Here is a 20,870-nt window from a genome sequence, read left to right as displayed (position 1 = left end):
CCCAACATTTCAACTCCCCCTCCCACTCTGCCAAGGACATGGAGGTCCTGGGCCTCCTTCACCGCCGCTCCCTCACCACCAGATCTCTGGAGGAAGAACGCCTCATCTTCCGCCTCGGAACACTTCAACCCCAGGGCATCAATGTGGACTTCAACAGTTTCCTCATTTCCCCTTCCCCCACCTCACCCCAGTTCCAAACTTACAGCTCAGCACTGTCCCCATGACTTGTCCTACCTGCCTATCTTCTTTTCCACCTATCCACTCCACTACCCCCGACCTATCACCTTCATCCCCTCCCCCACTCACCTATTGTACTCTATGCTAATTTCTCCTCACCCCCACCCTCATCTCATTTATCCCTTCACCCTTCAGGCACTCTGCCTGTATTCCTGATGAAGGGCTTTTGCCCAAAACATCGATTTTACTGCTCCTCGGATGCTGCCTGAACTGCTGTGTTTTTCCAGCACCACTCTAATATAGGATCCTGACTTGGAAATATATCACCATTCCTTCACTGTTATGGGTCATAGTGCTGACACTGCCTTCCTAACAGCACAGTGTGTGCACCCTGGCATTCAGGAAGGCAGCTGATCACATCTAAAGCGGCATAAATAAATGCTGGCCTAGCCAGTGCTATCCAAATCTCCCAAACAAATGAAACAAAACCTATCTTCCAGTGCTTTTCATTAATTCTCTAGCTAGACAGATATGTGCCAAATGCTGGCAAATGGATTAGGTCAGACTGGGATGTGTGATCAGATGAGTTGGATTGAAGGGTCTGTTTACGTGCTCTATGACTCTATTTACTCATGAGAAGACAGCTGCAGTTTTGTTTGGTATCCCAACTGAAAGATTGCACTTCTGATTGTGCACAGAAATAAAGTCTACCTTGTGTCGTGCAGTCCAAAAATATATATCTCATCACCTCCCCCTCCCCCTCCACCACACACACAAAAACTTGGAAAGAAATCAGTAATTATTTAACAAATTCTTTGTCTAATCAATCTCAGTGGTAGAGCTGAACAGCCCTATGTTTAAATGAAAGCCATTTACTCTATATGACAATATATTGTGGGCCTGTGTCTTTAGTTTGTCACAAATCAAATCCCTGTTACTGTAGGAAGCCCTGATGGATCACCCTCTACAGACCATTTCGTACATTGCAGATATTGGAACTACAATAGTTTTCATGGCTCGTCGACGAATGCCACGTAAATCGCCAGACCAGGAGACCAGGAACTCGCCTGCTGCAAAGCGAGAGTACAAGATGATATGCCATGTCTTTGAATCAGAAGATGTGAGTAGCATGTGTTATTTTGTTATAGCATAGATCTTTAAACAATGGTCCCTGGACTAGAGGGGATCTTGCATTTTGATTCGGGGGAATCTTGAATTTATTGACTTAGCAGTGTTTGATTTATGTTACTTTATTTTTTTTAATCTAGTGTAAGTGCTGATTTTCTTTGATTAAAATAAGGTAAGTGTTCCAAGTACACCTTGGGAGTGTGTTGGTTTTGAAAGTAGTTAGCACAAAAAACTGATGAATTTGTTCCAAACATCTTGTAAAAAACCTGAATGCAAATATGTTTGACCACCTCCCATTTTATGATCCATTTGTATCCGTTGCAAAATTAACTGAAGACCCAACATATCCTTCTGAAGCAAAAACTTAGTTTCTGCCTTCGCTTGCAGGCATCACTTATCGCACAAGCGATAGGCCAAGCTTTCACTGTGGCCTACCAGCAGTTTCTGAATGCTAATGGTATCAACCCTGCGGATCTGAGTCCTAATGAATACAATGATTTACTTGACACCGAATTTTACAATGGGGATCTTGTACATTTTTCCAAGTCAGAGAACTCCAAAGAGGTGAGCATCTGATATGGAGGTGAAGTGAGTAAAATTATAGTTAGAGCTGTTTCAATATATTAAGAGTTTAAGAATATCTGGGGATGTTAGTTTTCATTTGTTTAAAAAAAACTATTGGGAGGAGACTGGACAGTGCTTTTTACTACTGGGTGTTACCAAAAGCATCCTAATGATTTGGGTTGCCAGTTTTTCTCCACATCAGTCGTAGAGGCACTGGCTTTTGATTATTTATTCATCTACAATGTAGATGACTTTCCACCACTTGCTGAAATGATGTTTGTGAGCAATACAGTCTTCTACTGAGTGGCATGTTGCAGCCAAAACTGGCAATTCTTTTCTTGCATTAACTACTACCAAGGGTCACCATGTGGTGATCAGGAATAAATTCTCAGGTTGATCATTTCCCCCAATCTAAGTCTAAAATTTCTGAGATGCTAAGGCAGTTAGAGTGATTTTCCTACTGAAATTGACTGTTGGCACAGACTAGGATTATGTCTGAAGGCCACTTTGTCTTTGACTTTCAGTGTAGGCAGTATTGAATTGATGTTATTCTTTGAACATAGTTTTAAGCAGGCACTGTATGCCCTGATGAATTTAGTAAAGAGGGAGAGGCAACAAAGTAAGTAAGGAAGAGAAGTAATTACACTTGAAATTTAGAAGATAGTGCCCAAAGATTAATCTTAAAATGTTGTTACACTCTGGGACCCTTTAAATCGTGTTCCAGTCTAATGCGGTATCATTCTGGATTTGTGAGTCGTGACAGTGGAGGAATGGTAGTTGATTTAGAATTAACTTGAGATAAAAGCAGGAAAATTTCTAACAACACCAGTGTGGGTTGGTCATGAGAACTGCTAGTGCCTGTGGGACAGCAACAGCATGCCCTCAAGAAATGAGGGAAGAAATTTGGGAAGATACGAGAGTCTGCTGGTTAAAGATAGTTTCCCATCATGTTTTTTCTCCCCCAAATTCTTCTCAGTTGAGAAATCGTGCCAGTTGTTAAAATATGTGATGTTTTTACTGCGCAAATTTCCACTGTGCATGTGAGTGACTAATGCAGTTCTGGTTTCAATGTAGGTCCGAATAGAGAAAGCAAAGGGAGAGATCCTTGGCCTTGTAATTGTGGAGTCAGGGTGGGGCTCCATCCTTCCCACAGTGGTAATAGCCAACCTCATGCACGGTGGGCCAACGGAACGATCAGGAGAGCTGAATATTGGTGACCAAATCATTTCTGTGAATGGCACTAGTTTAGTTGGACTACCGCTCGCTACCTGCCAGGGAATAATCAAGGTACTATATTCCTGCAGCGCCACAGTTTCTGAGCATTACTTCCTTTATTTATCTTGTTGCCTTAAGATATAGTTTCCCAAGCAGTAATGACTTTTGTTATAAATTGGAGTCAGTTTCTCTGATATAACTTTATGCATTGATATAAGCATCTGAGTGCAACTTCCTTAGAGGTATGAGTTGGATTTCCTGCTGGCTGTGATATTGAGCCACACAAACCAAGTAGGTCTCGGATTCAGTCTGAGCTATAGAGTGATAGTAAATTGCAATTGATCTTAACATTCTTGAACTATGAATGGGCAGCAATCCAAGGACTCATCAAGTGACCACTACTAGGAAATGAAAGTGTGTATGTCAAGTAAAGATAGAATTGTGTTTTAACAGACAGAGCTGACATTCTGTTGAAAAGTGTGGTGCTGGAAAAAGCACAGCAGGTCAGGCAACATCCAAGGAGGAAGAGAGTCGACATTTTGGGCATAAGCCCTTCGTCAGGAATACGGAGGGGAAAGGGGCCTTAGACGTAAATGGGGGTTGGGAGTGGAGCTGAGGGGAAGGTAGGTGGGATGGCCAACTTATAATCATGCTGTTTTGTATTATTTACTTGGTGCTGCTTTTAAAAGTTGAATTTAACTTTAAATGTAATGTCTGTAAATACCAGTTTGTTGAAATGTTAAATTCAAAAGTGATCTTGCAAAAAAAATGCCATCCACCTACCTTCCCTCCCACTTATCACTCGTACCCTTTTGCCCTACCATTCCTGATGAAGGGCTTATGCGCGAAATATTGACTGTCCTGCTCCTCGGATGTTGTCTGACCTGTGTGCTTTTTCCAGTGCCACACTTTTTGAATCTGACTCTCCAGCATCTGCAGTCCTCACTTTCCCCTGGATGACATTCTGTTGTCTAGGCTTGCAGATAAAAACTGTCCAGTCATGTGTGGTAATGGAAGTGTATTGACATGATGAGATTGTATTGCAAAAGTTGGTTTCCTTAGCAGGGATGAAGTCAGAATTGGTCTGACCTTGAGGAGAAAGTAGCAGATTTTTATCAAATGCTTTGGCATTAGCAGCAAAGTACTGGCATAGATAGAGAAATGGCTGACTGGCAGAGGGCAGAGAGTGGGGATAATGGGGCCTTTTTCAGGATGGTAGCTAGTGTTCCACAGAGGTCAGTGTTGTGACCACAGCCATTCATCTGTTTGGGATGAAGGAACTGAGGGCATTATTGCTAAGTTTGCAGATGACACAAATATAGGTGGAGGGACAGGTAGTGTTGATGAGGGGGGGAAGGGGGGGGGGGGAGCTGCAGAATGACTTGGACAGGCTAGAAGATGGGCAAAGAAATGGCCACTGTTTAGATGATTGTTGGACAGTGGAAAGGAGAGATGTAGAACTGGGTATTGTTAGTGTGTCTGTGGCAGCTTACTCCATATCTTCGGCAGGTGTTACCAGACGCAACTCCAAACTATTGGAAGAATATGCTTATGAAGTTTACTGGTTTGTTTACTCCTCAGCTACCTGGAAGGCACTTTTAGATGCTAAACCAGACACATTGGGAGCTTAGAGTCAAAATTTGTGGTGCTGGAAAAGCACAGCAGGTGAGACAGCATCCGAGGAGCAGGAGAGTTGATGTTTCAGGCATAAACCCTTCATCAGGAATGTGCACATCATCGGCATGTTCCTGATGAAGGCTTATGCCCAAAATGTCAACTCTTCTGCTCCTCACGTGCTGCCTGACATGCTGCGTTTTTCCAACGTCACACCTTTTGACTCTGAGCTCCAGCATCTGCAAGTCCTCACTTTCTCCTCGACATTAGGAGCTTAACTCCCTACGCAGTTGAGGTGCTACAGTTTTCCTGTGTGTTCTGATATTGGGAGAGAAAAATCGAACAGGCATCCAATACAGTATCTGGATAAGTGTGTGCATCTGGCATTCGGACAACAGGAAATTAAAACACAAAATGCTGAAAATTCTCAGATCATACGGAATCTGTGGAGGAGAAACAATGTTAAAGATTTTCTCTCGTAAATCTTGTTTGACCTTCAGAGTGTTTTCCATTTTTGTTTCAAATTTGAAACATCTGCAGTATTCTGCTTTTGTATTCCTGATTAGATATGGTTTAGCGGTTGTGCTCCCAATGGTGAGAGAGAAGCTGCTATCCAGTTTTCAGCACAGGGAGAGTGGGTTGCTGCACCCATGAGGTTGCACCTTTGCCAAGCAATGAAAAACAATTAAATGTATAAGTTATTAAGCAAATGGATAATAGCTGCTACTTAGTACAATAGATTCATAAAGTGTTTACAACACAAAAGGCAGCTATTAATTTCGCTTTTGTATGCTTTCCATATGGTCCTGCTCATTTTCTTTCTGAGTACTTAGGCAATAGCCGTTTCAAATCCCCACTCATGCCTGAGTGCCACACTTTCAATTCAGTCTGCATTTAACCACTCATAGTGTATAAAAGGTTTTTTTTTCATATCTTGCCATTGACTCATCTGTCAGTCAACTTTGAAATGTCCTCTGGTTCTTACCAGCCTGCCATAAGAACAGTAATTACTTTGTCTCGGTCCCTCAATTTTGAACACAATTAACAAATGTCCTATCAACCTTCTGCATGGACAACACCTAGCTCCTCCCATTCTATTCACATCACTGAAGTTCTTCATCCCTGGAGCATTTCATGTGAATCTTTTTTGGTCACTTTTTAAAGCCTGATGAATGCAAGATGAAACGCTTCAAATTTGTGCCTCTCTTTAACGAGGTTTGATCTCTTTTAATACCTCACATCCTTCCCAAAAGCAGTGCTCAGTATTTAAGGTTAAGTAGTTTAAGATTGAAGTAGAGTTTTGTGAAGGTTCATTACAACTTGCTTTTTTATTCTGTCTCTCTATCACGTTTAAAAGATTTTGTATCACCAAGGTTAAACTGACTGGGCTGCAGTTGCTAGATTTATCTTTGATTCCTTTTATGAAGCAGAGTGTTGTTTTTTCAATGTGACTGTCTATTAAGATAAGGAATGGTGAGTGACGCTGACCATACTTTGCACGGTTTTTGTAGTGATCTTACTGCCAGTTAGACACTTAGGTTTTACACCAGATTTTTATCTGACATTTAACATATTGCTTTTAAAGGACTTGAAATACCAGTCTGAAGTGACACTCAACATTGTACGTTGTCCTCCAGTCACCACAGCAATTATCAAACGACCAGATCAAAAACACCAGCTTGGATTTAGTGTACAGGATGGCATTGTAAGTAAAATATAGAGTCATAGAGATGTACAGCATGGAAACAGACCCTTCGGTTCAACCCGTACATGCCAGATATCCCAACCCAATCTAGTCCCACCTGCCAGCACCCGGCCCATATCCCTCCAAACCCTTCCTATTCATATACCCGTAATGAACCATATTTTTGTAAATGTTTTTATTGAAAAGAAAAAGGTTTTGGGTTTTTTTTAACAAAATTACAAAACTAATATAAAATAGTGTAACTACTTTACAACATAGTAACAGCAGTGATATAAATTAAGAAAACTAACTGCTAATCTACTCTACAGACTACCAAAACACAAAGTAAGCTATAAGAAAGAAGACTTTATATAAAAAGCTACGGTATAGTACATAACTAACAAAGTAAGTAAATAAGCTTGGATTTAGTGTACAGGATGGCATTGTAAGTAAAATATAGAGTCATAGAGATGTACAGCATGGAAACAGACCCTTCGGTTCAACCCGTACATGCCAGATATCCCAACCCAATCTAGTCCCACCTGCCAGCACCCGGCCCATATCCCTCCAAACCCTTCCTATTCATATACCCGTAATGAACCATATTTTTGTAAATGTTTTTATTGAAAAGAAAAAGGTTTTGGGGGTTTTTTTAACAAAATTACAAAACTAATATAAAATAGTGTAACTACTTTACAACATAGTAACAGCAGTGATATAAATTAAGAAAACTAACTGCTAATCTACTCTACAAACTACCAAAACACAAAGTAAGCTATAAGAAAGAAGACTTTATATATATTATATATATTATATATATATATATATATATATATAAATATAAAGCTACGGTATAGTACATAACTAACAAAGTAAGTAAATAAATAAATAAACATTCAAAATAAAATTATATCAAGTCATAACAAGACCCATATTTATACGGGATTCTTCCTCCCAGGGGCCCCCGAACCAACAAACATCATCCTCATGGCTAAACAAAGGTCCTAGACAGTATGGCCAATACATCTGCATCAATGTAGCTCAAGAAGGGCCACCATGTTCTGTAAAACAATTCCATTTTCTGGTGCACCATATTCGTAAGGAAGGCCAGGGAAATATGTTCCATAACTGTCCTATGCCAATTCGAAAGTCCTGGGGGACTTTCCGATACCAAGCTTGCTAAAATGTTTTTCCTCGCTCAAAAGGAGAGGATAGTAAACAGTTTCTTCCCATACGCATCTAGAGAAGGAAGATTTGGAAAGCCCAAAAGGAGAGACACTGGGTCCAACCCAATCTCCGTTCCCAAAATCTTTGCCAAGGCATTCGCTACACTGTCCCAGTATCTACGAATCTTACGGCATGTCCACAAACAATGAGTGAGAGTACCAACTTCTATTTTACATTTGGGGCACATTGGGGATGCTCCTGCCTTGAACATTGCAAGCCGCTCTGGTGTCATATGGGCCCTATGATGTATCTTCAATTGAATAACCTGAGTTCTATTACAGATATCCTGGCATTTTCCCAGATATCCTCCCACATCTCTAAGGAGATTTCCATCCCTAATTCTTGAGTCCAGGTTTTATATTGCTATTCCATGTCTTTCGATACCTTATTACCTAGCATGTGATAGGGAGTACTGACAGAGGGTAAACCCATTGGCACTCTCCTTTCCATATCTGATTTGTAAGGATTAGTCATCAATGTGGTCTTTTTTTGTACAAAGTCTCATACTTGAAAATATCGAAAGAGATCCTTGCTAGGCAACCCGAACTTCTGACGCACCTGTTCAAAGGACATCATGACTTCCCCATTGAACAGATCTCCCAAGCAGGAAATTCCTCTGGACTCCCAAATTTTAAATCCAGCATCTGTCAAGCCAGGCTGAAATCCCAACATTCCCACTATCGGAGTAAAAGGGGAGATTTTTTGTAAATTGCCCTCATCCTGTCGTATCATCCTCCAAGCTTTGATTGTGTTTAGTACAGTCGTGTTTTTACAGTGATCTGTGACAATTCTCATCTTACCCATAAATAACAGATTGATGAGGGGGGCAATTTGCTTGGGAAGCCTTGATATCCAGCCAAATTGATTGTGGGTTACAGGAGACCCAATCAGCCGCATATGTTAGCAGGGAACTCAGTTGGTACTTCCTAAAATCCAGAAAATCTAGACCTCCCCTTACTTGTGGGAGCTGTAATTTATCTAATTTAATAAGGGGCTGGCTATGACTCCAAATAAAAGAACCAAGACAACCATAAAGCTTACGCAGCACCTGTCTCAGCAACATCAGAGGAAGCATTCTCATGGGGTATAATAGGCAAGGGAGAACATTCATCTTGACCAAAGCCATTCTTCCTAGCCAGGATATCGGGAGAACGTCCCAACATCGGAGATCCTACCTGATTTTCTCTAATAAACGTGTATAATTAGCTTTATATAGCTGATCAAATACCAGGGTTATAAAAATACCTAAATAGAGAGAACCTCCCAGTGACCACTGAAAGGGGAAGTGGGAACCATCCACAAAGTTGAATATGCTGGCAAGACCTCCTAGTGGCATGGCCTCTGATTTCATAAAATTAATATTGTACCCTGAAAACATATCAAATGAATTAACCACTTGAATTAAGTGGGGCACAGATGTCAATGGATCATTTAAGAAAAGAAGGATGTCCTCCACATAAAGAGTAATTTTATGCTTGCCCGATCCTACCTCCGGGGCCGTTATATTGGGGTCAGTTCGGATAGCTTTCGCCAGCGGTTCGATCACTAGTGTAAATAGTGTCAAGAGAGGGCATCCTTGAAGGCAACTTTTGCCAACACTGAAGCTATCCGATCTTATGCTGTTGGTAATCACCGCTGCTTTTGGGTTGTTATATAACACTGCGACCCATTTGGTAAAAACCTCTCAAATACCAAACTGCTCCATAGTATAAAAAAGGTATGGCCATTCCATAATGAACCATTTTCACGCAAATTTTAACTATTAACCCCCGAAGGAATTTCTAGCTTCTCAGGCTCTGCCATTTTGTAGAACAGGTTATTCGCACAGTTGAGAGAAATGAGCACTAATAATTCAGCACTTCCTCATGCTGGGTATCAAAGGAAGGAAAATAATTTGAACTTTTAAACATTTTCTTTAACTTGTTTCATTTCCATTCTCACTTTTAATTGTTGTTTCCTGTTGATAGAGTATTGATAGATAGTTGATGGAGATCCAGTGTTGATAGAGCAGGGGGCAACAAATTGTGTCCTCCAGCAGATAACTTGGCACCATCAGGAGCACTGGCCATTGTGCTGCTGGCAGCTTCACCATGGTTCAATGGGATAATTTGAATGCAGTACGGAAAGTGTTGTGATTGATATTCATTTTGAGTCAAACCTAATTCATCCACATGATATTGAGCTTAGAATTCACCTACATTTCTGGGGGAAGTTAAATAGCAATTTCCTTTCTGTCTGTTACACTGATAATATAGGATATCTAATTATTAAGTACATTAGGATTTCTGTTAATGTTTAGTTATATTGATAAAGATAACATCTTATTGACTTTTCTGAGACCTTGCTAAAATGGAAATTTGCCTATGTTTCCTGTATTGCAACAATGACTGTAACCAAAGTAAGCAATTGGCTGTTTTGCAGTATGATCAGTTGAAGCTTTTCACTATTTTAGTCTTTTGTTCATTATGGAGTACAAGTGACAATCAATCATCATTCATTCACATGATCATGGAAGGTGCTATGTAAATTTTGATTCTTTTAAAGGGATAGCATTGTGAATAGGTCATAGTTGCAGCATGTTTATCAATCCCTTTGTCAGTCCTGGCAAGTTCCCTTTTTTCAAAAAATAGTGTGTATCTCCAGTGCAGGAGATAAGTCACCGCCATTTAAAGTGGTCACTATAACTCAGCTCTACATGGACCATTATACATTTGATGGCGCATCATTAATGTAGTGGAAAAGCTTTTAAACATGTTGCAAGCTACGCATTGCCTTTGCTGTACTGTAAGGCTTGTGTGTCTGAAAAGCTGGTGGCCTTTGATAATGTTTCACTGTAAAGTATGGTCAGATACATTTCAGTAGAGTTTACAGCAGTTTTCTGCCAGAAGATTTCGTTTTGTCAGTTATTTTCGAACAGGTTGCTAATTAGTCTTGAATCAGGAGCAGTTTTGTGCAGATAATCTATGCCCATTAGGAGTTACTTGACACTGTCTAAGCTATCTTTATTTTAGACCACTAGGTCAAGCATTGTGCACCGTTGTCATTGGATACTACCACTTTAGAGGTCTAATGAGTGTTGGGAGTGAGTTACAGGGACTATAACCTAACCTAGAAATTGAGATCTGTGCTGACGTCATCTGAACCTGTCAGTCAATTCTGTCTTAAACTTACTCCTGAGCAACTGGTTTTACAAAATCCTCATTTACTTAAAATTTCTCCCATTTGCTGAATTGTTCACCTGTGGTGTGTGAGCTTCTTGAAATTCCCATCTGAAATCTGCAGTAATCCCTTATATATACTGTACAAGTTCACTCCAGCTAAGTGTTCCTTCCTCATGCTGACTGCAGCGGATTGAGTCCGTTTTCATTCTGTTGCTTCCGGAAGTTCAGACATTAACCAATGTGATTCAAGATCATCTTGTGGCTTTTTGATTGGACAGTAAAAACTTTTGAAAAAACTTTCAGAGATGACCCAGAGGGAGAAGAAAAATTATTTTAAAATTTATTTTTAAAAAATTAGAATCATAGAATGTTTACAGAGCAGTAACAGGCCATTTGCCCATCAAGTCAATGCTGGTTCTGTGCAAGAATATTTGGCCCAGAGCCACTCCCCTGCCTTCTCCCTGAAGTGCTGCAAATGTTTGCTCATCAGGCAATGATTCAGTTTTCTGATAAGATCATAATACAAATTAAAAGAAAAACTCAAACTCTTTTTTAAAAAAAAAGAGAAAGGCGAATTTAAGGGAAAAGCCAACAAGGTGAGCAGACTTAATATTGTTTTTTTTATTTTAAAGGCACTAAGATTAGCCTTGATGTAAAATCAGCAGCAGGTCAATAACCGAACACGTCAATGTTGCTAAATATTCTGTCGGCTTCTTGATTCAGATCTACAGCCTCATGAGAGGTGGAATCGCAGAGCGAGGTGGGATCCGAGTAGGACACCGCATCATTGAAATAAACGGACAAAGTGTTGTTGCAACTCCACATGATAAGATTGTGCAAAGACTTTCAAATGCCATTGGTGAGGTAAGTGGCAAAAGTACAGAGCAGGTATTAAAAGAATTGTATAATCTCTGTTTATTGAGAAGCACCCTGTATTGATGGCTAGCTATGTGACTTCATGCTCACTGTGACCTTGAGTCAGTTTTAGGATTGCTACAGTTATCATTGACCTGTCTTGGTTAGGAAGGTCAAAACATTATTTGGTTGTCATGCTCATGATCTGGGTGGATATTGCTTTAGGACAAAATTAATTTAGGCTGTGATTTCCCTTCCACTGTTAAATAACAGGGGTGGCACCGTGGCTCATTGGTTAGCACTGCTGCCTCACAGCACCAGGGACCTGATTCAATTCCAGCCTCGGGCAACTGTCTGTGTGGAGTTTGCACATTCTCCCCATGTCTGCGTGGGTTTCCTCCAAGTGCTCCGGTTTTCTCCCACAATACAAAGATGTGCAGGTTAGGTGAATTGACTGTGCTAAAATTGCCCATAGTGTTCAGGGATGTAAAGGTTTAGGTGCATGAGTCAGGGGTAAATGAAGGGGAATGGGTGTGGGTGGGATACTCTTCGGGAGGGTTAGTTTGAGTTTGTTGGGCTGAGGGGCCTGTTTCTACACAGTAGGGAATCTAATTCAAATAAACTGCCACTAAGGAGAAACCATAGAGAGTTGCTGAGGCACACGAAAGTATGTCTTAGAAAGAAACTGCAAATTGAGGAATGTCATGGAACCAGAATTCCAAATAAATTAATAGATAAGTCATCGTTAATTTGTAATTACTTCTGTCGGTTCCCTACAACAGATCAGAGAAATTTGTGTTGTATTTGTATTTCTGCATTCCTGAGTCAAAAGTGTTGCTGTGCCAAACTTCTATGACAATTGTTTAAGATCTCTCAATTATGCACCCGTATTCACTCCAGGAATCCTCTTATGGTGGATAATTGCACTTCACTAATTTGGTTTCCATGTAACTAGTATTTTGCAATTTACTATCCATATTTTTAAAATATTTTAGTCTTCCTTTCAAAGTATATACCCAAAGAAAATCAAACTTCTGCTAGGGGATGGTTTGGGCAATTTGTCATTTTCCCTACTGACCACTGGGTTCTTGCTCAAAGTGGCATGATGCATTAATGAGCTTGGGCAGTGAGTGTCAGGAATTGGCCATCTCCAGGGAAGTGTCATCCTCAAATCTGTTTCTAATCAGGTACTGATATATTTGCATTCTCCGAAAGGAATGTTGGAGTGGGTGGATTGCCTTATGAGAAAGGCCTGTCTAGCATCCTCTGGAATTTAGAAGAGTCAGAAGTGATTGAATTGAAACGTGACTTGGAGGTGCCAGTGTTGGACAGGGGTGGACAAAATTAAAAATCACACAACACCAGGCTATAGTCCAAAAGGTTTATTTGGAAGCACTAGTTTTCAGAGCGTTCCTCCTTCATCAAGTGGTTGTGGTATAAGACTTGATCAGGGAGATTTTGAAAGAATATTTCCTCTTGTGAGAGAATCTAGAGCCAGGGTTCATCATTTAAAAATGGAGATTAGGAAACAATTTTTACCTGAGAATTGAGAATCTGTGGAGCTCCCTTCCTCAAAAAGCAGTGGATGCCGATTTGTTACATTTTTGTTAAGGCAGAAGGAGATAGATTCTTGATTACCAACAGAATAAATGACCATTGGGAATGTGCAGAAATGTAGAATTGAGATTAAAATCAGACCAGTCATAATCTTGTTGAAGGGCAGAGCAGACTCGAAGGACTGAGTGGCCTACTCACATTCGTATGTTTGCTTTGAGTCATTGATTGTGCTTGACAGCACATAAACTATCTGGTTCTACACCCTCCAACCTTATCCCTAATTAAGGGTACTAAGGGCAATTGGACAATTCTAAAAACAGAGATCAAACCTGGGCCATCTACTCTGAGGCTCAATACTGCATGAAACACGGCTTGTGTTTGCATGAAGACAAGAGATTTAGAAATGATGCGGATATTTATACTGTAATAACTGTTTCTTCATTTCTAGATACACATAAAGACAATGCCAGCTGCAACATACCGGCTGCTAACAGGACAGGAGCAACCGATATACATATAACAAAAGGGACATCACTCCTGACTAGCTCAAACATTTCAGGATGTACAGCTTCTACATTAACAAGACTTGGTTTGCTGTGCCGTGATAGTATTATACTCCATTCTCAATTTACATGTTCCAGAGATGACTTAATACAACTGTACTACTCTGCACTAAACTGGGAGCTAAGAGCTGCAGCGGGACCCTAAGCCGAGATGTTAGAGGAAGAAATAAGTTAGCCTCTCGGACAGGAAGGTCTGCAAGCTGCATTCCAGCAGTGCTGCCACTGAGATGCAGTGCAACAATGTGTTTCAAGGAATTTGTACCAAGCTTCTGCCATAACACCAGCATGAACTAATTATTACATGGCATCTATAAGCACCTCTACTTATTTAAGTGGAAACGCACATTGATTAATTTTATCATTGCTAAGGAGAAGGACTTAACTATTTTAACTAACTGATTTATTTAAAAATGCATAAGTTAAGGGAAAGCTTATAATTCATAAACCAGTGTGCCATGTTTTTGTTTAAACACACTCGGGATAATATATATTGGCATTCAGAGACTACGGAGGTATGCGTGACCCAGTCTTGTGTGATTGGCACCTTTCCATCTGCATGAATTCCTAAGATAAAGGCTTTGGATTCAGTTTACATTCTTGAGTTTTGCTCTGGGTATGCACATTTCAGTGACAACCTTGGTCTAGACCTTCAAAGGTTCAAGGCACAACTCTCGGTGCTAAAATTAGTGTCTCTAAACAAGAAATCAAAATCTCAGCCTACTGTTCCTGGTCACTATCCAGGGATTTTTGCTGGAAAGTGTACACTTGGCTGATGGATGCATTTTGTTTGAAGTTATTGAAGGGCTGCTTGCACTTGTGGAATTGCACTCATAACCAGGTTCAGTGCCCATCACCTTGCATCCCAGCAAGGATCAGAGCACCCATGAGACCACACCTCACCAGTATATAGTGCAGTTTAGATTTGTACATTTAAAAGAGCTTTCTTTGAGTTCACATTTTATTCACATATGCCCAGGAGTTTGAAGTGTAACGAAATTCAAAAACAACTTTACTGAGTCTAGTACAGAGGAAGAATTTGGCAATCAAAAACTTTATAAAATGAACGAATCTAGTTAATGTTCAGTGACTCCCACTGGAATGTTGATGGACATTAGGGTTTGGTGTGGATGCAATGCTCTTACTGTCTAGGTTCACTTTGAAGGATGACCATGTGTTTAATGGCCAGTGGGATGTGTGGAATTAATGCCTTTGGAAGTTACCCCTGTATCAGTTATTCAATAGGAGAGTGATGAAAAGTAGTGCTGGTTGGCAAGGGTTGGAATTAAGTGCTTTGAAAAGATTCTGAGAATATCTCATTTGGGAATATTTACCTTTCGTGCCTTGGAAAGTGACATGGCATTTGTTCAGGTATTTGACATGCTTAGGTTGCTTATTAAGAGCTATAAACTGACGCAAATGAATATAGCAATGTTTGTAGCGTTTCGTAATTCACAGGAGCTTATTATTTTTTGTTGAGGAAACAAAATGTGGCTTCAGTGGTAATGCACATGATCTGCTACTGATCCCCAGTTTAGCATTGGTCTGTGCTGAATTAGTTGGTCTCAGCTGAGACTGTTGGCAGCGGAGTGGGATTGAGGGAAATTCCCCCACTGTCAGGTTCATGCACCTAGTCAGTATAATTTTCCTGCTGGACTATATGTTGGTTTGGATTGAGAGTTGGATATTTTGCCTGTTGCTCCCTGTGTGAGATTCATAGACATGTGGAATTCTAGTCCGAAAGGAATCAGGGTTTTCAAGCAAGAGAGAGGAAACTTGAAGGCTGGGAAATACTCATTACATCAAAACTATTGAACTGTAACCTTGTATTATATTAATTATATTCGAATTGAGTGGTATTTAACATACACCTGTAAGCTGCCTTTCTGTTTGTGGGTCTGCCCAGAATTCTTCCAAAGGAATGTGTGATATTGTGATATTTGAAATGAAAATGAGAGAATGAGCGAATTGTTCAGAGTTTTGAGTAATTTTATCATAGTGCTTCCTCCATGTGGTGCTTATTTACATTTTTAATTGCAATAAAGAATTATTATGGCATGACTACATTTCTTCCTTTTTTAAAAAAAGGGCTGGCTCTGGCTTCTATATGAAGTTTTCGAGTTAGTTAAATTCTAGCAATTGCTATAAAATTGCAAGTATTTCATCTGAAAGAGCTTTCAGCTGTGTAACTCCATTCTTCCAGAACACTAACCATACTACATTGTAATTCAAAGCATTACCTACTCTCTAAGCAGAGCCAGTATCCTTCTGGGTAGTTTGCTGATCTTGATACAAATAATTATTTTCTGACATCAGTCTTCGTTTAGGCCATCTGCACTTTAAAGCTGTGTCTACATAAAAGTGTTCACAATTTAACTGAATATTCTTGGAGAGGGTGCAGAATATTCTCAAAGGGGAGAGTGACTGGAAGGAGATTGTTATACATGTGGGTACCAAAAACATCGGACAAGGTTCTGAAGAAAAAATATAGAAAGTTTGGCAAGAGGTTAAAAAATAGGTCCTCAAGGGTAGTAATATCTGAATTACTCTTAGTGCCAGGTGCTCATGAAAGTAGGAATAGAGCAGATGAATGGGTGGCTGAGGAGCTGGTGAAGGGGATAGGGATTTGCATTTTTGGATCATTGGAATCTCATCTGGAGTAGAAGTGACCTGTATAAGAAGGCCGGTTTGCACCTGCACTGGAAGGGTCCAATACCCTGGTGGAGAGCTTTACTTGTGCTACTTGGGATGCTTTAAATTAGTAAGGGACCTGAAGAGAAAGTGAGAAAAGAACTAAGTCTGAGGCTGGTACAGTTAAGAGAAGCAGGTTAAATAATGAGGCAGATAAAAGCTAGGCAGAGAACGAGGTAGGATTGATAAATTAAACTGCATTTATTTCAATGCAAGGGGCCTGATAGGTAAGGCAGATGAACTCTGGGTATGGTTGGGAAAATGGGACTGGGATATTATAGCTACTTAAGAAATGTGGCTCAGGGAAGGGCAGGACTGGTAGCTTAATGTTCCAGGGTAGAGATGCTATGGGAAGGGTAGAAAGGGGGCAAGAGAGGGGCAAGGCATTTCTGGTTAGGGATGTTGCCAGGGATGGAGGGTTTGAGCTATAGGGAGAAGCTGGATAGGCTGGGGCTATTTTTCCTGAAGTGTCAGAGGCTGAGGGGTGACCTTACAGAGGCTTATAAAATGGAGGGCCATGGACAGGATGAATAGTCTATCTTTTTCCCAGGGTAGGGGAGTCCAAAACTAGAAAGCATAGGTTTAAGGTGAGAGGGAAAGTATACAAAAGGGATCTAATGATCAACTTTTTTACATGGAGGTCTGAGTATGGAATGAGCTGCCAGAGGAAGTAGTGGAGGCTGGTACATTTACAACATTTAAAAGGCATCTGGATGGGAACATGCATAAGAAGGGCTTAGAAGAATATGGGCCAAATGATGGCAAATGGGACTAGATTAATTTAGGATATTTGGTTGACATGGATGATTTGGACCAAAAAGTCTATTTCCGTGTTGTAAAAATCTATGAATGAACCTTTCCATTCCTGTTATTGAAGTGTTTTGTCAATGAGTCATCTGATGTGTATATGTAGTGACTGGGTCAGAAAGTGTTAATACATTTTCTCATCAACCTGTTCAGCCGTGTCACAAGATCCCTCAAGAGTAAATAATGTGCATAGTAACTAGGAACAAGGTGCTGCAGTTAATGGTGTTTACTGAAAACTGGCTCCATGTGAATCTGGGTTGTTGATGTACCACAGTCTAAGCTGTTCATTGGTACAAATTGGGATAGAGTTCTCTAACCTAAGCATCATATAGGATAGATTTGAACAATTAACTGAATTACACAAGAAGCCTCAAATCTAAACCTTTTATTTAAATGGATCCAGAATGTGATTTGATTAACAAACAACTTCACATCAGGTGGCAATTGCACCATCAGAATTGAGCCAGGACGAGATCAGATAAACTTGGTGATCACATTGGGCAAATTATTAAATTCAAATGCAGTTCCTTCTGAATGGAAATTTACTCTTGGTGGGGTGATTGCATTGCTATCAAATTCTCCCTCCCTATATATTGATACCGTCTTATTGACTAGTAGCCTGCTCTGCCAATGCTATATTTGGCCACCTCAACATCCACTATAACTTCAAGTGAAAACTACTAACTCTTATGACCCAACATGATATGTCCTCTCACCACCAGCCCCCAAATTAGTAGGCCCCTTGGTGGTGCTGACATCAGCATTCAGAATTGGTAGCAGACATGTTTTTCAGGTAAGTTAAACAGTTCGCACATCATTCGGTTTGGTGGCAAAGTTTATTATATCAGTAGATGAGCTAGTGACCTTCTAATTTCTCATTAATTGTAGAGTGTGAGAGAGCCTCTCCTCCTCCACATTAGTCAAATAGGTAAAGACAGTTGCCCAATTAAGATTGTAGTTGTCTCTGGAGAAAACAGATCTTAAAAGGCAGCAATTAGAGCACTGAGTGTACTTGTAATTTGGGAGGGAAAAAGCAACCAAAGTTCCTGCTCCTAATTCCTATCCTTTGGCCCTATTGGAAAGGGAATGCAGGATAGAATAAAAGGGTGGGGAAGAACATGGTGATTCTCTACAGCTGGCTAGTATCTACAAAATGCCTGTAATATTAAACATCCCAACGCACTTCACAGCGTTATCAAACAAACTGATGCTAAGGAAATATTGGAATAAGTGGTTTCAAGGGGCTTCTTAGAGTGGAATGGGTTATGGCTGTGGGGCTCCAGACCCTGAGTCTATACAGGTTGGCTTGTTCTGAAAGGCAGTGTTGGTTCATTAAAGTTGGAGATGAGTGAAGTCAGTGCAATTCCTGGTAAATAGGGGAGTTTGTTAAGGAGGTGGGGGAGATGTGTCCTTTCTATCTTTTCAGCCTCTAGACCAGGAGTTGAAAAGCAGAAGGAAGGGCTGGCTCTGAAAAGAAGTCTTTGTCACATTAGAGGAGAACTAAGTTAATTGGTTGGTGAGAAACTTCCATTGAGGAGTGTCTATAAATGGCTGAAAATTTGATTTTTTTTTTCCTTTTTTAAAAAAATTGTAGCTGCTTGGATTCAAAACATAAACAAGCAATAGGGGAGTCACAGCAAGGCCAAGTAAAATCAATGTATGTAAGTAAACAGTAGTTAACATAAGGGAGTAAAGTTAATACATTGCATGTCAGTTTGGTCATATGGTACAAGTGTCTTGTACTACGTGGAAAGTTGTGGATGCTAACGCGCAAGAAATGACACCAGCTGCAGAAACCTGGAGTGTGCGTTTCAGAACTTGAGCAATAGTTGGAATCACTGGTAGACCACAGGGCTGAGAGCTGTGTGAATAGCATGTTCAGAAAGCTGGTCACACTGCAGCTTGAAAGTTGGGAAGGAATAGATGACTGCCAGGCAGTCCAAGAGGGCCAGGGAGGTAGTACAGGAGTCCTCTAGAGTCCAGATTCCAGGTTGGTTTTCTGTTTTGGATACTGATGAGGATGTAGGGTCCTTGGAGAAGTATAGTTAGAGAAAAGTCAGTGGCATCATACATCACTCTGCTGTACAGGAGAGTAAGAAGAAGAGAGAAAGAACATGTGATAAAATATTGTGTTCACCATTTGGGTGAACAGTGTCTTTGTCTATGGATGTGACTCCAGGGTGGTCTGTTGATTCTCTGGTGCTAGGGTCAGGAATGGTTGCTTGACATTCTTCTGGGAAGGCTGATCAGCCAGAGGTCATAGTCAAAGTTAGTACCAATGGCGTGGGAAGGGAGAGTTCCTCATAGCAGATTTTAGTAAGATAGAAAGGAAATTGAAAAACTGAACAAAATTAGTAACCTCAAGATTACTGCCAGTCCCACATGCCAATGTTACAAGGTATAGGATAATTGAGTGATTGAACAAGTAGCTGGAAAGGTGTTGGAAATGGGAGGACATCAAGTTTTGAGGCATTGGGTCTTGTTTTTGGGAGTTTGGCACCAGTTGAAACAGTGCAGAAGGTCTACATCGAACAGAACCTGGATGAACAAGTTCATATGGAAGTGAAGGTTCTAAAGTGTACAACATAAAAATGTCAGTGGTAAAAGATATATATGTAAATAAAAGGAGAATAGCAAATAAGCCCAATAAACTGAAGGCACAAATAGATAATTGGCAGTATATCATTTCTATAACAAAAGCTTGGCTTGAATAGGAGCATTCAACATGCCTGGATTTTGAATTTTCAGGCAGTATAGAGAAGAGGATAGCAACAGGTGAGGATACAGCATTATTGGTTCTGGAATCCATTACAGCTATGAGGATGAATGATTTAGTAAATGAATCCTTAGACAGCACCTTCCAAATCCTGGTCCCTACATGACCACTGCCATTTTGAAGGACAATGATAGCAAATACATGAGAACACCACCACCTGCAAGTTTTCCTCTAAGCCAATCACTGTCCTGACTTTGAAATATATTACTGTTCTGTCATTGTCACTGTGAAAATCCTAGAATTCCCTCCCTAATGACATTGTGGGTGTACCTAAACCAAATAGACTGCAGTGGTTCAAGAAGACAGCTCACTACCACCTTCTCAAGGGTAACTAGGGATGGGTAATGATGTTGGGCCTGGCTAGTGATGCCTGCACCCCATGATTGAATTTTTTAAAATTTGAAAATTGTTGTTATGAGGAAAGATTGGATAAGCTAGGTTTTTTTACCTTTGATAAGAAAGGCTTAAGAGTCCTAGATAAAATAGATGGGGAAGTCTTGTTTCTCATAGTGGAGAGGTCAGATCACCAGGAGGCATGAGGTGAAACCTCTTCACCCATAGAGTGATTAGTGACTGGAATTCACTACCTGGATTGAGGCAGAAACCTTCAACAAATTTAAAAGATACATACATCTGCATCTGAAGCACAACTACCTGCAAGCCAACATACCTAGTGCTGGAAGGTGACACTCAAATAAGCCATGAGTTGTTTTTTCACTTTTGAACAGCACAGACACAATGGAGGATTCTGGGTAATCCAAGATGGAGGACGGGGAAAATTCCTGGCTGTAACAGCTGTCCCTTTATTGAGGTATTTTAGGTGTTGGAGGTGATTTCCTCGAACTCCAGGAGCA

The 20,870-nt window shown here is 40.4% G+C and overlaps 1 protein-coding gene across 2 annotated transcripts in view; it reads left to right on the top strand.

Moving 5' to 3' along the window:
* LOC122565245 (amyloid-beta A4 precursor protein-binding family A member 1-like) overlaps positions 1-15,797 on the top strand; it is a 31,082-nt gene extending 15,285 nt beyond the window's left edge. Inside the window, exons 5-10 of one of the 2 annotated variants that reach the window (XM_043721013.1) lie at positions 1,121-1,297; positions 1,693-1,869; positions 2,944-3,156; positions 6,284-6,403; positions 11,494-11,634; positions 13,631-15,797. In XM_043721013.1, the coding sequence (XP_043576948.1) occupies positions 1,121-1,297; positions 1,693-1,869; positions 2,944-3,156; positions 6,284-6,403; positions 11,494-11,634; positions 13,631-13,702 (900 nt within the window). In that variant the 3' untranslated portion in view covers positions 13,703-15,797. The remainder of the gene's footprint in view (positions 1-1,120; positions 1,298-1,692; positions 1,870-2,943; positions 3,157-6,283; positions 6,404-11,493; positions 11,635-13,630) is intronic. The other variant, XM_043721014.1, reaches the window with a different exon arrangement.
* The last annotated feature ends 5,073 nt before the right edge of the window (positions 15,798-20,870 follow it).

This window comes from Chiloscyllium plagiosum, chromosome 31 (assembly GCF_004010195.1).
Source record: "Chiloscyllium plagiosum isolate BGI_BamShark_2017 chromosome 31, ASM401019v2, whole genome shotgun sequence".
NCBI classification, from domain to species: domain Eukaryota; kingdom Metazoa; phylum Chordata; class Chondrichthyes; order Orectolobiformes; family Hemiscylliidae; genus Chiloscyllium; species Chiloscyllium plagiosum.
The sequence above is the reverse complement of the archived record's forward strand: the minus strand, read 5'-3'. Positions and strand labels throughout refer to the sequence as shown.